Genomic DNA, 15,000 nt, shown 5'->3' with positions numbered 1-15,000 from the left:
AGAGGGGTGGGGGGTGGGGTAGGTAGAGACACAGGGATAGAAAGAGAGAGAGAAAGGGAGAGAGAGAAATAGAGATAGAGACAGAGAGAGAGAGAGAGAGAGAGAGAGAGAGAGAGAGAGGAGTTGATGTAGAGAGAGAGAGAGAAGAGAGATATAGATAGAGAGATAGAGATATAGATGGTGATGGAGTTAAACACATCATAGAAATATACTAGGTGTGATATGATATATACAGATATATTTATAACACATGATATAAAGAGATATATATATAGATATAGATATATATATATAATATATATATATTAGAGAAATATAAGATATATATATATTTAGATATTATATAAATATATATATAGATTTAGATACAAATCATATATATAGATAGAATATATTTTATTACATTATATATATAATAAGTTAGATAGACTAGAGAAGAGAGAGATACAGAGTATATATAGATTCGATATCTATATATACATAATAGTTATAGAATGAGAGAGAGAGAGAGAGAGAGATATAGAGATATTATAGATAGTACAGATATAGATATACATATAATAGATTACATATCATGTTAGAGATATATATCTATATAGACAGAGACAGAGAGAGAGAGAGAGAGAGAGAGAGAGACAGAGACAGAGAGGGAGAGAGAGAGAGAGAGAATATAAGAGAAGATGTAAATATATTTTTGGGTTATTTTCCATCAGACACGTGCTGTAGATTTGAACCTGATTAATTTTCAGTAAATAAACGGAACAGATTCTGCAACATTTACATAAACTCCTGAAATTTGGAGGTGTTTTAGATTTCTGAATCATAAAAATAACCTTCAATAAATAACAAGTGAGACAAATAACTAGGAAACATCCCAAAACATCTAAACATCTAAACATCTAAACATCTAAACATCTAAACGCTGCTCAAATCCGGTCAGATTCCAGGATGAAAGCGTCTGTGATAAAGCGCTCGGCCTGCAGCGTTATGGAAGATCACAGGAGGCACTTTGGGAGTGAGGAACCTCCTGAGGTCATTTTCTCAGACCTTCCTGTTTATACAATGAAAGATGGCACTGTTAAAGAAAGTAAAAAAAGACCAAACCCTTTATAAATGGGAGTGTAAGCAGGTCTGGGAGCTCGCAGGAAGCAGGTTTAGTCTTATCACAGATGGAGAGCAGGATGACTAAAGCTTAAAGTGTTTAGGGAAAGAGAAGGTGGAGAAGAAACAGGTTCCCCACAGCTGGAAAAATCTATTCAACTCGGAACCAAAAAGCTTCTGGGTTTGAACCAAAAGAACAGAAGACACCAAGAGTAAAAAAATTGTAAAAAAGAGTATCGAAAAGAATTTGATAAGAGAGTGTGTGTGTGTGTGCCCTGTGATGGGTTGGCACTCCGTCCAGGGTGTATCCTGCCTCGATGCCCGATGACGCCTGAGATAGGCACAGGCTCCCCGTGACCCGAGAAGTTCGGATAAGCGGTAGGAAATGAGTGAGTGAGTGAGAGAGAGAAAAGAATTTGAGTAACCAGGCAAACTGGCAGGCGTCATCGGGCATCGAGGCAGGATACACCCTGGACGGAGTGCCAACCCATCACAGGGCACACACACTCTCACTCACTCACACACTCACACACTACGGACAATTTCCCAGAGATGCCAATCAACCTACCATGCATGTCTTTGGACCGGGGGAGGAAACCGGAGTACCCGGAGGAAACCCCCGAGGCACGGGGAGAACATGCAAACTCCACACACACAAGACGGAGAGGGGAATCGAACCCAAACCCTGGAGGTGTGAGGCGAACGTGCTAACCGCTAAGCCACCAGTTCGATTTACAACAGCTAAATTTATTCGTCTTTAGTTTCCGGAGTTGATCGTTAACATGAAGCGACGTGAGTTCAGGTCCGGTTTGACGAATCAGTTAATAACTGTGACGACGACGTTCTGATGGTCTCTCACTTTGTTCTTTTTCTAGCTCATTGCTTCACAGCTGAAAAGTTTTGACCTTAATAATATTAATATTAATAATAATAATAATAATAATAATAATAATAATAATAATAATAATAATGAACAAACTTTGGTTTACCTCGTTCAGGGTCAGCCATCTGCAGATGCAGCACTTCTGTATACTCCACGTTTGGTTCCTCGGGTTCTTCTACATCCATCACACCACTGCTGTCTGTTAGAGAATGATTCACACACACACACACACACACACACACACACACACACACACACACACACACACACACACACACACACACACACACACACATTTCACACCATGAACACACTATCTCAGTAATAACACAGATCTAGAGCTGAAGTGGAAATTTCACTCACCTAAAGCCGGCGGTCTCTCGCTCCAGATTCCTGCTCCGTTGCTGCTGGTTACTTTAACTACAAAACACACAACAGCATAAAAATATCAGCATCTCATGAAGGAATGGAACGAAACATTAACGACCACACACGACAGTTTCTCAATAAAATTCTCACTTCAATTCTTATACAACTGGAGTCTAGATTATTAATATAATCCCAATACAAATCAAACAGGAGTTCTAGAGTTTATTTCAGTAGAGACTCACTTAAAAATCGCCACAGCGATTTGTAATTCTAGTGATTCTAATGATGACTCCAGCAGATCACTGCTCTAGATTCTCAGGCAATGTTTAAGTTCATAAATCAGAGATCGGGATCGTTGCTATCTAGAGTTCTAATTTCTCAGTTATTTACTAATTATTAAGGATAAATGTTAGAAATAAAAATGTATTTAATTTTAAACTTTTGTTTTTGTTTCTATATTTCTGTAAAGCTGCTCTGAGACAATGACCACTGTTAAAAGTGCAATGCAGATCATTTATATTGAACTTATAGAAAAGAATTCGAAGAGATAGTGTGTGTGTGAGTGAATGAGAGTGTGTGTGTGCCCTGCGATGGGTTGGAACTCCGTCCAGGGTGTATCCTGCCTCGATGCCCGATGACGAATGAGAGGCACAGGCTCCCCGTGACCCGAGAAGTTCGGATAAGTGGTAGGAAATGAGTGAGTGAGTGAGTGAGAGAGAGAAAAGAATTTGAGTAACCAAGCAAACTGGCAGGCGTCATCGGGCATCGAGGCAGGATACACCCTGGACGGAGTGCCAACCCATCACAGGGCACACACACTCTCACTCACTCACACACTCACACACTACGGACAATTTCCCAGAGATGCCAATCAACCTACCATGCATGTCTTTGGACCGGGGGAGGAAACCGGAGTACCCGGAGGAAACCCCCGAGGCACGGGGAGAACATGCAAACTCCACACACACAAGACGGAGAGGGGAATCGAACCCCCGACCCTGGAGGTGTGAGGCGAACGTGCTAACCACTAAGACACCGTGTCGTCCCCCACCCCCCACCCCCCCGGAATAACATATGAGAGTTTTAAACAATACTCAATTCTAGAACAGTGTAGACATGTAAAATGACCTGATTACTGAGCTCTAGAACAACAGGGAGAATATAGTAATAAAAAGAGAAGAAAGACGGAAAAAATCCTAAATATCAACACACGGTTCTAGAGAACACTCTGTTTTAGATGTTTAGCACATCACACAGAGATTTCTGCAAAAACAAACTCTATACAAGAAGCGAGCAGGTTTCAGGACTGCTAAAAGACATTCAGAGGTTTTTACACAGTGTAAAGCTCTAAAATAAGAGTGTGAGTTCTTGAGTTCTTGAATTATTTACCTCAGATTACTTCAATTAATCGATTAATTAGTCAAGAACAACAAAGTGTTCTTCCAAAAACCGCAAACCTGTCTTATAAAATTGTGAATCAATGGCATTGAAGAATAACAGAGAACTAGAAGGACACCAGAGTTCTGGAAACCTTAATAAGGAATAAAGAAGTACTTTAGTACGAAAACAATTCATTTAAAGCAGAATTCTAGAAAAACAACCAAAGTTTGTAAAATTTAAACTTACAAAATAGAGAATATCCATTTGACAAAACGAAACAGAAGGAAACGAAACAAAACAAAATAAAACGAAACGAAACAAAACGAAACAAAACGAAACAAAACGAAACGAAATGAAACAAAACAAAATAAACGAAACGAACGAAACGAAACAAAACGAAATGAAACAAAACAAAACAAAGTAAAACGAAACGAAACGAAACAAAGTAAAACGAAACGAAACAAAACAAAACAAAACAAAACGAAACGAAACGAAACGAAACAAGAGGAAAGCTGAAATTCTTAAACAAATCTCACAGTTCTATTAGACCTCAAGCTGTTGTGGATTTCTGGAATAAAAACTAGACGGAAATGCACAAAGTTACTCTGGATTATTTTACTCTAGAGTTCTAGAATAGAAGAATTTTAGACTGATGCATTTTAAAATTCTCAGATAACACCGAACGTAAATTTTACTATAACGGCGCAGACGACGAGCCTCTCAGTAAACACTGTAGGGGTTTGTGAGTCTGGAGTGACGAGTTAATTTGTGGGTCTGGAGATTAACAGGAGCCTAAACAGGAAGCGGCTGTTTGTGCCACACCGACTCCACTTAGTGGCAATCAGCGCATTTCCGCCACCTGTGGAATTCATTCACTAACAGCAGGACTGAAATAAACTCTGTTCAAGTGACATGCAGCTGTGAGCAAAATTATTGGCACCCTAACCATTTTAACTGCACGTGAGTTCTGAAACCGGAAAAACATCCACGGCGTCTAAACTGTCATTGATTTGGTTTTGGGGCAAATTATTATTATTTGCTTGTAAAAAAAAAATTAGATCGATTTACAAAAACTTCTTCAATCCAAAGCAGGACAGATTTTCAGATGTAGAACCTCATTGTATTCATTCATTCATTCATTCATTCATTACTACCGCTTATCCGAACTTCTCGGGTCACGGGGAGCCTGTGCCTATCTCAGGCGTCATCGGGCATCGAGGCAGGATACACCCTGGACGGAGTGCCAACCCATCACAGGGCACACACACTCTCATTCACTCACACACACACACCGGACAATTTTCCAGAGATGCCAATCAACCTACCATGCATGTCTTTGGACCGGGGGAGGAAACCGGAGTACCCGGAGGAAACCCCCGAGGCAACCCCTCATCGTATTAATAACTCAATTATTAATAAGATGTGAAAAAATAAATAGAAATTATTAATAAAACGTTTAAGGGTTTGAAACAATATGGAAAACAATTACATAACATCATATGAAGTAATCCAGGCAGATATGACCAAACTTTCCAAAATAAGGCATTATTTATTTATATTAGTGTCATATTTTTTATATATTTATGATATTTCATACAGGAGCGTGTCGATGATTATAAACTACAAACCGAGGACAACAAAAAACTCAAACGGAAGATGGACAGACAAAGAAAAAACAAGTACACTAATCAAGAGAGACGTGTCTGTGAATTAAAGCAGAATTTAAGCTATAAATGTCTATCTGAATGCGTCATAATGGATTCTGTTCGGATTTTTGGAAAATAAAAGGTGGCGGAAAGAAAGAAAAACATCAGAAGAGATAAAATGACGTGGGGGTAAAACAGGTAGATGAGAGAAATCCAGAATCGCAGTAAAGTTGCTTTAGGAATGCCGTGTAGCTCCGATTCCTCTTCCTTTATTATCCGTCTTTACTTCCTGTTCAAAGCTTCTGAAAATATTCAGACGACTTTCCCAGTTTTCCGCCCGGTTGTGGTCCGTGTTTACATGATTTCCAGGATCCTGCAGGTGATACCGTTATAGTTGTGTCAACAGGAAGTGATGTCAGGTCGACTCACGTTCCGTCTGTCTTACTCGTCCGTTTGGTGTGAAAGTGCGGCGTTTCGTCTGGAACAAGATTTTGGGAGTTGAATCGTCCTGTGATATCACCAGAAATTCAAGTTTAGCTCAGCTAAAGTGATTAGCTAATGCTAGCAGCCACGCAGCCACTAACTCTGTGGTCTACACCGTTGAGTGTAGAACGTAGCGATGGTTGGGTTAATGATGGATGTATTGATGGAGGTGAAGGAAGATTAAAGCCAGGCTACCTTTAGGACTTTTTAGAGCCTTTATAAACCTGGGTGTCACGGGTACAAGATTACTGAGCCACCATCGTATCTAGAGATCGCAGGCTTTCTGAGGAACGGGTGAAGGAAAAAAACTGATGAGCTTCAGGATAATTCCACAGAGAACATATTCACAACAGTTGTGTGGTTTTTTTTCACCACTCTGTAACAGATCTAAACTGAATCCTAACGATAACAATAGTGAAATTCTGCCTCATGATGTCATGCAAATACAAATTCAATTAACAATTACGTTCAAACAATGTTTTAAATAATCTCATTTTCTTTCAGTACGATATGTGCAGCAAAATTATTGGCACCCCTATAAAATATTTCAAATAAACACAAACGATGACCGTCGCCATCTTTGTACCTGTGGTATGAATATGGGTAAAATCTCTTCCCTCCAATTCCACAGGGAAAAAAAAACAAAGGAAACACCAAAGTGCGGTAAATCTGCGTTCATGCCCCCGGTTGCCCCTTGGTGTGACGTGCGTCTGGAGGGACAATCGTGTTTCAGCGAAAAGCTAATCTTAATGATTGCGACTCGCTGGCACCAACTTGTTAGCTGCTCAAATACATTATTAGATGTAGGTTCCGTTAGCTAGCTCGCGATGGCTTGTTAGCACAAAATGGAAAATAGGATGTTCTTTAACAGTAATAACCCTCAGTTCCTCCATACTGAATTGTCTTGAAAGACGTCACTCGAGTCCAGGGCTCTCGTTTCCTACTTGCCGGATTCCCAAGGGTTAAAGTTCATCTGGATGGATTTGGCTTGCTGGTCATTATGAGAACATCCTCGGTCGTCCCAAATGTAGCCGTCAGTAAATCTGCTTGAAACCCAGGTCACATGTCGAGTGCGTTATTTGGTTTATATGGTTCATTTTCAAGAAGGGTGCCAATAATTATGGTCACAACACGATATATTGCACTCTAATTACCGTGGCTGTGTGTGCTGCGTACTGCTGAGTGCACCGATCGAGCTCGGCGCTAACCCTACACCACATCATTCATTCATAACATACCGCTAGCTGTGTTAGCGCTCCATTACATATTGCTAATGATAACTAGCATCTAAAGCTAATTTGTCTCTACAGAAGAGAAAGTGAAAAGCGAAGAAGCAAGCGAACTCACACTGAGAGCTCGGATGTGGCCTCTCGTTTACCTGCGACAGACAGAGAGGATGAAAGAGGGGGGGGGTTTGTTGTGAGGAAGATCAGGCATGGGGGGCTATAGACACGCTAGGCAGGCTGTAGCTGTGACTACCTCGTTTAGCCCAGTAGAGCCTCAAGAGGGGGAGAATGATTGCGATCGCACACAGCACACACACGCCGACGATCAGACCTTTTTTCCACCTGGCCATCTTTACTGCATTGGGAAAAACACACACACACACACACACACACACACACACACACACACACACACACACACACACACACACACACACACACGCAAAGTGTTATATAGTGGACTTAATAAGTAGTGATAATAAGTTAAAGGTTATTTTTACACTCTGACCTGTGATTGGAATCATGTTGCTCACTTCCACATTTCCGGCTCCGTTCAAGGCTTCACAGTGATATGAGCCGCTGTGGATGCTCTTCACCAGGGGAACATTGTACGTGGAGAAGTTCGCCTTCGCCGTCACGGTGTAGAAGGGGCTCCGGTTATCGTCCTTGTACCATTTAAAGCTGATGGGCGGAGATCCTTTCATTACAAAGCACAAGAGGTTCACCTCGTCGTTTTCGTTGATGTCCTCAGGGAGGGTCATCAAGGTCGGCTTCTGAACAGGAACTAAAAGGTGCAAGAACATGGAGTAGTTAATAGTGAAACGTTTCGTCGATAAATAAGCAGTTCTGAAGGTGTTTGTTTGTCGTGGATCACCGGTTAGCTCCAGCTCACCTGTAACCTGTGTGAGAAGAGCGTCGCTCATTTGAGCAGAATCGTTGCCGTTGTTCTGCGCTTCACATCTGAACTCCTGGATTTGGTTTTCATGCTGTATGCTGGAGTGGAAGATGGCTTTCTGGTATGCTTTGGAGACACTGGTGTGCGCCAGCACTATGTCGTTCCGTTTCAGGGTGTAAGTGATGGGGAAACTTCCGCGGTCCGAGCGGCACTCCATCTGAAACGATCTGCCCAGGATCACCTCGCCGAGCGCAGTGATGTTGGGTTTGGAGATGAGAACTACAGAAAGAGGGGATACAATATGGACCAAGCAAAGCCAGCATGAAAGGAGAAAATAATCTACAGAGGCACTATCTGAGAGGCACAGTACTGTTGTGGGTGGTGATCATCTAGATTTCAGCTTCCAGAGAAACCTGGTTCTTAGTTAGAGCTTTTAGGAGACCTTCTTCTGGTGATATGGTCCAAGATTTGATGTCTTTAGAGGACACTAGTCTAGATTTGAGCTTTAGTAAAAGTATCGTGCTAGATTTGAGGTTTTGAGGAAATTTCGAGATGCTACAGATCTGAGCTACGACAGGGTGGAGATCTGAAGTTCAAGCAGGAGAGTGCTCTTGATTGAGATGTTTAAGTTATGCACTGATTTAGACAGGACTTTTTGTGTCTTTTGTGTCTTCGCTCTAGACTGGAGCTTTTACTGAGACATTGTTGTCCTACATTGGAGCTTATAATAATTCACTGATCTAGATTTGAGGTTTTGGTGAGATATTGTTGTAGACTGGATCTTTTAGGAAGACCCTTTTGTAAAGTCAAGCTTTTAGTGAAACGTCGCTCTAGATCTGAGATTTAGTCTGAGTTAGACAAACCGTTACAGATGTTTTACAGATGTTTTAGGGATGAATTTAACTTTTCTAAAAAACACTCTGCTGAATTTCTTAATGAAATATATCGTCCTAAATTTGACAATTTCCTTTTTTTATCCAGTGAAGTTAATAAAGTCTTCTCAGAAACACTGCTCTGGATTTTACAAAGCTGTCGCTAGATTGGAGAAGTCACAGCATTGATCTTTTAGAAGGATGCAGTTGTACCTTTGGCGATGAAATCGATTCTGTCGCTCGTCTTGACGGTGTCGTTCACTCGAGCGGTACACGTGTAATTCCCGTCGGTCCCGGAGCTCGCTCTGCCTGTGTAGGAGCTGTCGCTTGAGCCGAGCTCCTGGTCGTTCCTGTAGATAGAGTACCTCACATCACGAAGTCCGATTCTCTCCGATGCAAATTCCGAGCTGCTGCAGGTGACGGTGAACTGCTGCCCCTCGAAAACCTCTGCTGGGGTGATGGTCAGCACCGGTGTGGAAAACAACTCTGAAAAATGATACAGGGTGAAGTCGATGTGGCTAAATCCTAGCGCTAGCTATTTACTCCCCATCTGGTTTCTCACCTTTCACAGTAAGATTTGCGTGAACGCTTTTTATCACGTTGTTCTTGATGGCGCTGCACTCGTAACTCCCGGAATCGTTCGCCTTGACGACGGTTTTGTATTCAGAGACGTTTCCCGTCTGGAACAAATGCGATCCTTTGAATAGTGAGAGTGTCAGTGAGCCATTGTAATCTCCTGCAAGACCACATGAGATGTGCACGGAGTCTCCCTCGATGACGTGCTCTGACGGGAAGACTCTGATAGTCGGCTTGAAGTCCAGCTCTGGGTTGGAAAATAAACTCAGCAATTATTTTCATCTCGCTCTGTAAACTCCTCTGTGCTGTAACTAGAATTCTGTATCAGAGTGAAGTGACCGACCGTTTGCTTACCTCTCACCACTACACTGACCACGTTACTGCTGTTTGACCGAAGCATATTGAGTGGCAGTCGAATGGCGTAGGAGCAGGACAGCTCGGATGTGCCCACGTGCTTGAGTTCGAGGTTCCACTGCAAGTCACCACTGCTGCTTGTTCCATGGTAGAGTTCGCTCGAGCCGTTTTTAATAAAGAAAATCAGGTCACCAGATTCTTCTTCTGCCCTGCAGTGGACCTTCACAATGCCACCTTCAGTCACGTCCTGCTTATCCACACTCAGCACCGGAGTTTGCAGCCCTGCACGTTCAAAACCAATTAACCGATCTCTCCATATTTACTAAACTTATTATGAACGTGTACTAATTAGCGTCAAAGTTAGCTTAGCTCCAAAGTCATTCCTTAATGCTGATGTTTTTATTTTTGGAGAAGATTCATATATACAGAAGTACATGCATTTTACTTATCGCACCTTTAACGTGTCTTTCAGCCCACAGCTAATAAAGCATTATAAATAAATGACTTATGACACCTTTACATATGACAGCTTTAATATCAGCTCATTTCTGTCTTCCAGCCAACGGAACAGTATAAACATATTACTTATTGCAGCTTTAATGACTGCCTCGATACACACAGCCTAATGAGCATTACTAACATCTTACTTACTGCTCCTTTAAAGACAACTCCCTTCTTCACTCACAGCCTTTAGGGCAATATGAGCAGTATTAATATTTTACTTATGGCAGCTTTAATGACAGTTCTCTGCCCAGATTTAACCATAAATAACATTTTATTTAAAGCCTTTGTGTAATTAACATGCACATCAGGTAGTTAATACGTAAATAATATGGAACTGATTAAGTTAATTACAGTGTAAACATTTCTCATGGTGTATTAACGCTAACTTTACCTTTAACGCTAATCATCTTATTGGAACTCTCCATGTTTTGACCGTTGACCGTCACATCACACTGGTAGTTTCCCGAATGCGAGGCCCGGGCTTTGGAGATGGAGTACGTCACTTTGTTACTGGTGTTGGTTTGTGAGATGTGAACGCTGTTGTGCTTGTTGTAGTCTTTAAAGAAGCTGAAACGGAGGATGGGTGAAGTGCCGGAGTGGCCAACATTAGCGATGCAGGTCAGCATCAGCTCGGTTCCTCGCTCCACCGGGTCCGCAGGTGTCACGTGAAGCTCGACGCTTTTGAGAACGAACCCTGGGGAAAGACGGTCTAACGATGTGCTTACGAGTTTACTAACAACATTTTTTTCTGAAACGTAAGAAAGCGCTATAAGCCAGACACCAGCCATGCTGAGCTACACATCTACATCCCCTATAATCTGCTCATCACCATCATCATCCTCCTCCTTATCATTTTCATTACACAGACTAAACAGAAAACTACAATACCCTAAAATGAAGATTAGCAAGCGACTAGCATCTCTAACAAGAAGCTCTTAAACAACAGTATGAGAAAACAGAGAGATAGAAGATAGACTGATAATTGAGTCTCTATCTGTAAATCTCGCTCCATGAGAGCGGCGAGTGTAAACACGAGCATCACAAGAGGAAGGAAATTCACTCCGTTAAACAAACACACACTGGGGAGACCTTAGGGGACAGGACTTATTTACACCACCCAGTCTATCTCTCTGTTTAACACACAAACACACACACACACACACACACACACACACACACACACACACACACACTACAGTGAAAGCTGAGGTAGTGGAAACCGGCCTTATTGACCCATCAACTGAGGCTCGAGGTCAAGTGACCATTTATTTATTTATTTATTTTACAGATTTAGCACCACGTCCTGTTAGTTATTTGATGTCACGTCGCTCATGATGCCAGATGTCCTGAGCTCTGACACTGGAGACTCCTTCAAGAAACGTTAAATAAACCTTCAGCAAATAACAGTTACTTCAGCACATGTCACTGTGCACGAGCTGTTACTATAGCAACAATAAGGTACGAGAACAGACGTGTTAACATGAACAAAGTCCTTCGTGTCGCACACAAATATCACACACAGTCTGACCAATCAGATTCAAGATCTCAGAAACTACTGGGTTTTATTTCTGTTACACAACCGCAAGATCTCTAATGTATTCAAGATGAAATAATTTTATTTGTAATCAAGTGATTTTTAAAGTTGTGTAATGTTCATAAACGTTACAGCGTTAGATCTGACTGAAACCGGAGACTCACTCCGTCCATAAATAAAAATGTTGCTATGGAAACAATAACGCCAGAAGGATGTGCAGCTGTGCGGCCTGTGATGATGCAGTCGGCATGTTGACGTGAAGAAGAACTGATGGTTTACTGACCTGATTCTGCTCCTGTACCTGTCGAGGGTCAGCGGAGAGAAAGAGACAGACTGTAAATACGTTTACACTTCAATCAAGTAGAAACAAAAAGTGTGTTAGAGCTACAGGTGAGTCCGTACAGGTGGTCGTGATGATGGCGAGGAGGAAGAGCAGGAGCCGGTTGAGACGAGAACATCGTACGGTCCACATGGCTGAGAGCTACACTGAGCCGTGAGGGTGAGAAGCGGTGTTAGTGTGTGGTGTAGCGGCTCACAGGGGAGGAGGCTATCAGGCTGCACAGCCTTCGCTCGGGTAATTGGACAGGAAGTGAAGGCGGTTTCCTGAGGAAGTGTGGAGCACGGCTTAGGGCGCGGAGTCCAGCGTTCACACAGTCAAAGCTTTAATACACACAATTACTGCAAAATCTGAATGCTGGTAATCTCTCAGCATCACAACACACACAACCTGTAGTGTGATGTCATCAGCAGCAACCAATCACATCGGCAGCACGGATCCTGAGCCGCTCGACTTCGTCTGATTTTGTGGAGAGAATAATAAAATCTTTAGCAACAAGAGTTCACGATGAAGCAGCACCTCGCTCAGATGTGTTCAGATCGGCAACAACGGTCACACAATATAGTGTTACCATAGCAACCACTATTTATTTATCACTAAAACTGGCTATTATTGCTATTTAGATTAGCATGTTTGTTCAGGGGGGCACGGTGGCTTAGTGGTTGGCACGTTCGCGTCACACCACCAGGGTCGGGGGTTCGATTCCCGCCTCCACCTTGTGTGTGTGGAGTTTGCATGTTCTCCCCGTGACTCGGGGGTTTCCTCCGGGTACTCCGGTTTCCTCCCCCGGTCCAAAGACATGCATGGTAGGTTGATTGGCATCTCTGGAAAATTGTCCGTAGTGTGTGTGTCTGTGTGTGTGAGTGAATGAGAGTGTGTGAGTGAGTGAGTGTGTGTGTGTGAGTGAATGAGAGTGTGTGTGTGAGTGAATGAGAGTGTGTGTGTGAGTGAATGAGAGTGTTTGTGTGAGTGAGTGTGTGTGTGTGAGTGAATGAGAGTGTGTGAGTGAGCGAGTGTGTGTGTGTGAGTGAATGAGAGTGTGTGTGAGTGAATGAGAGTGTGTGTGTGTGTGTGAGTGTGTGTGTGTGAGTGAATGAGAGTGTGTGAGTGAGTGAGTACACACTCACTCACTCACACACTCTCATTCACTCACACAGAGAGACTCTCATTCACTCACACACACACCCTCACACATGAGTGTGTGTGTGCCCTGTGATGGGTTGGCACTCCGTCCAGGGTGTATCCTGCCTCGCTGCCCGATGACGCCTGAGGCACAGGCTCCAGACTATCGAGCAGTTTACGTTAAATAGATCTCAGCTTTGAGCTCTTGTCTGGATGAGAATTTAAAAACAACACACACACGAGACAGAAGTTCATTCATATATTTGGTTTTATTGGAACGATTTCTTCTCCTGTCATAAAAACCACAGCCAGCAAAAGCAGTCTACAGTCACAGACAGAACACCTGATTGCATCACTTCTTTCTACTAGCGTCTCTTATTTTACATTTTAAATCTAAAACATTAAAACCCATAGCAAGAGATTTATGTGGTGTGCGTCAGGGAGTCCTTTTCCCCTCCAGAGGGCGCTGCAGTGAGCGTGAAGTAGGTCGGGGGTGGAGTCCTTTCAGAGTCCGATCGGCCGGGGATGCCGTGATTTTATTCATGTCTGAAGGTTAAGCTGTAAGAAGTGTGTGTGTGTGTGTGTGTGTGTGTGTGTGTGTGTGTGAGAGTGTGTAGACAATCTCGGCTGAAACATCATCAAGAAGTTTGAGGCAGATGAAGAAAAACAATCATATAAAAGACACCAACTGACTGAAACCTTTTCACCGTCTTAAAGGAGCATCGGTGTAATGAATTGTCCTCGTCCTCGTTACAGGAAGTGAGGGGACGTGTTAAAGACGGTACTGAAACATGGGGGCAAGATAATCAGAAAGCCTCAGATATATAAAGTAAGCGGCAAAAACAAAACGTTACATAGACTTTTGAAGAAAAAAAAAAGTACACAACCCTGATATTACAGGTAACACCAGGGTTCTGGGTTCGTCACAGAACCTTCACGGGTTCCTCACAGATACCGTTCAACTCAACAGTGTTCACAAGTCGGTCCTGTTTGGTGAGAAGAAATAGAACACAGAATCACAGTGAAAAAGTAGCGTATAAATGTGTGTGTGTGTGTGTGTGTGTGTGATGATGAGCAGCATGCGTGCGCTGATGTTGTCACGGTAACTGTCCGACTTTTTCTGTACTTTATCGATGTTAAGTAGGACATCTTTTAACTAGGAAACTCCAGACGAGACGAGAGATCCGGGGAAAGGGGGCGGGGCTTCCGTTTCCGTGCAACGCTCACTCGCGCTCTCCGGATTCACACGTCGATTGTCTCTGTCGGTGTTGTTCTGATTAATAACGTGTAGCAGTATGTTGATGTTATAATGTGGAGCTCCTGCAGAAAAACGTGTGCGGGATAATGACACGTATCCACCGGCCAATCAGGAAGGAGTATTTTTCCACTGTGTAACGTGTCTGTCTTTTGGCACATGCATGCGTTTTAGAGCTCGAGATGAACGAGTCACGAGGCGACTGCGTGAGAAAACGTGCAGATCGGTGATGGATCTGAGGGAACGATGCGTTAGTTTTGTACTTAATAATCATCTGTACGATAAACCGTGATATTAAACATCTACTATACAGTAAAATGTCCTCTAGACGACTTGATTTCCTCTATATAATAAACGGTGATTAAATACTTATGATAATTGTGACATCAGCACATGTATAAATGATGAGCTTGGCTTGTGTGTATGTGTGTGTGTGTATGTGTGTGTGTGTGTGTGTGTGTGG

The 15,000-nt window shown here is 42.6% G+C and overlaps 2 protein-coding genes across 16 annotated transcripts in view; both read right to left on the bottom strand.

The window, feature by feature from the left end:
- Positions 1-12,422, bottom strand: part of pecam1b (platelet and endothelial cell adhesion molecule 1b) — a 15,794-nt gene extending 3,372 nt beyond the window's left edge. Inside the window, exons 1-12 of one of the 8 annotated variants that reach the window (XR_003444019.2) lie at positions 12,226-12,416; positions 12,107-12,124; positions 10,681-10,983; positions 9,786-10,067; positions 9,418-9,678; positions 9,069-9,341; positions 7,981-8,262; positions 7,597-7,872; positions 7,342-7,443; positions 7,210-7,240; positions 2,348-2,404; positions 2,120-2,183 (exon numbers count right to left, since the gene is read on the bottom strand). Coding sequence is in view for 5 of the 8 variants with exons in the window: in XM_027168323.2 (XP_027024124.2) it covers positions 2,091-2,183; positions 2,348-2,404; positions 7,342-7,443; positions 7,597-7,872; positions 7,981-8,262; positions 9,069-9,341; positions 9,418-9,678; positions 9,786-10,067; positions 10,681-10,983; positions 12,107-12,124; positions 12,226-12,295 (2,017 nt within the window). In the remaining 3 variants the exon portion in view is untranslated. Of the gene's footprint in view, positions 1-2,090; positions 2,184-2,347; positions 2,405-5,246; positions 5,888-6,057; positions 6,146-7,209; positions 7,241-7,341; positions 7,444-7,596; positions 7,873-7,980; positions 8,263-9,068; positions 9,342-9,417; positions 9,679-9,785; positions 10,068-10,680; positions 10,984-12,106; positions 12,125-12,225 lie in introns of those variants that run through there. The other 7 variants (XM_027168326.2, XM_027168325.2, XM_027168323.2 and 4 more) reach the window with 7 other exon arrangements.
- Positions 12,423-13,532: 1,110 nt separating this feature from the next.
- The window catches only part of rptor (regulatory associated protein of MTOR, complex 1), an 81,248-nt gene continuing 79,780 nt past the window's right edge, over positions 13,533-15,000 (bottom strand). For all 8 annotated transcript variants that reach the window (XM_047813502.1, XM_047813504.1, XM_047813506.1 and 5 more), the window contains one exon: positions 13,533-15,000. This exon is cut by the window's right edge and continues 988 nt beyond it. The gene's annotated coding sequence lies outside the window, so the exon portion shown is untranslated.

This window comes from Tachysurus fulvidraco, chromosome 5, assembly GCF_022655615.1.
Source record: "Tachysurus fulvidraco isolate hzauxx_2018 chromosome 5, HZAU_PFXX_2.0, whole genome shotgun sequence".
NCBI lineage: Eukaryota > Metazoa > Chordata > Actinopteri > Siluriformes > Bagridae > Tachysurus > Tachysurus fulvidraco.
The sequence above is the reverse complement of the archived record's forward strand: the minus strand, read 5'-3'. Positions and strand labels throughout refer to the sequence as shown.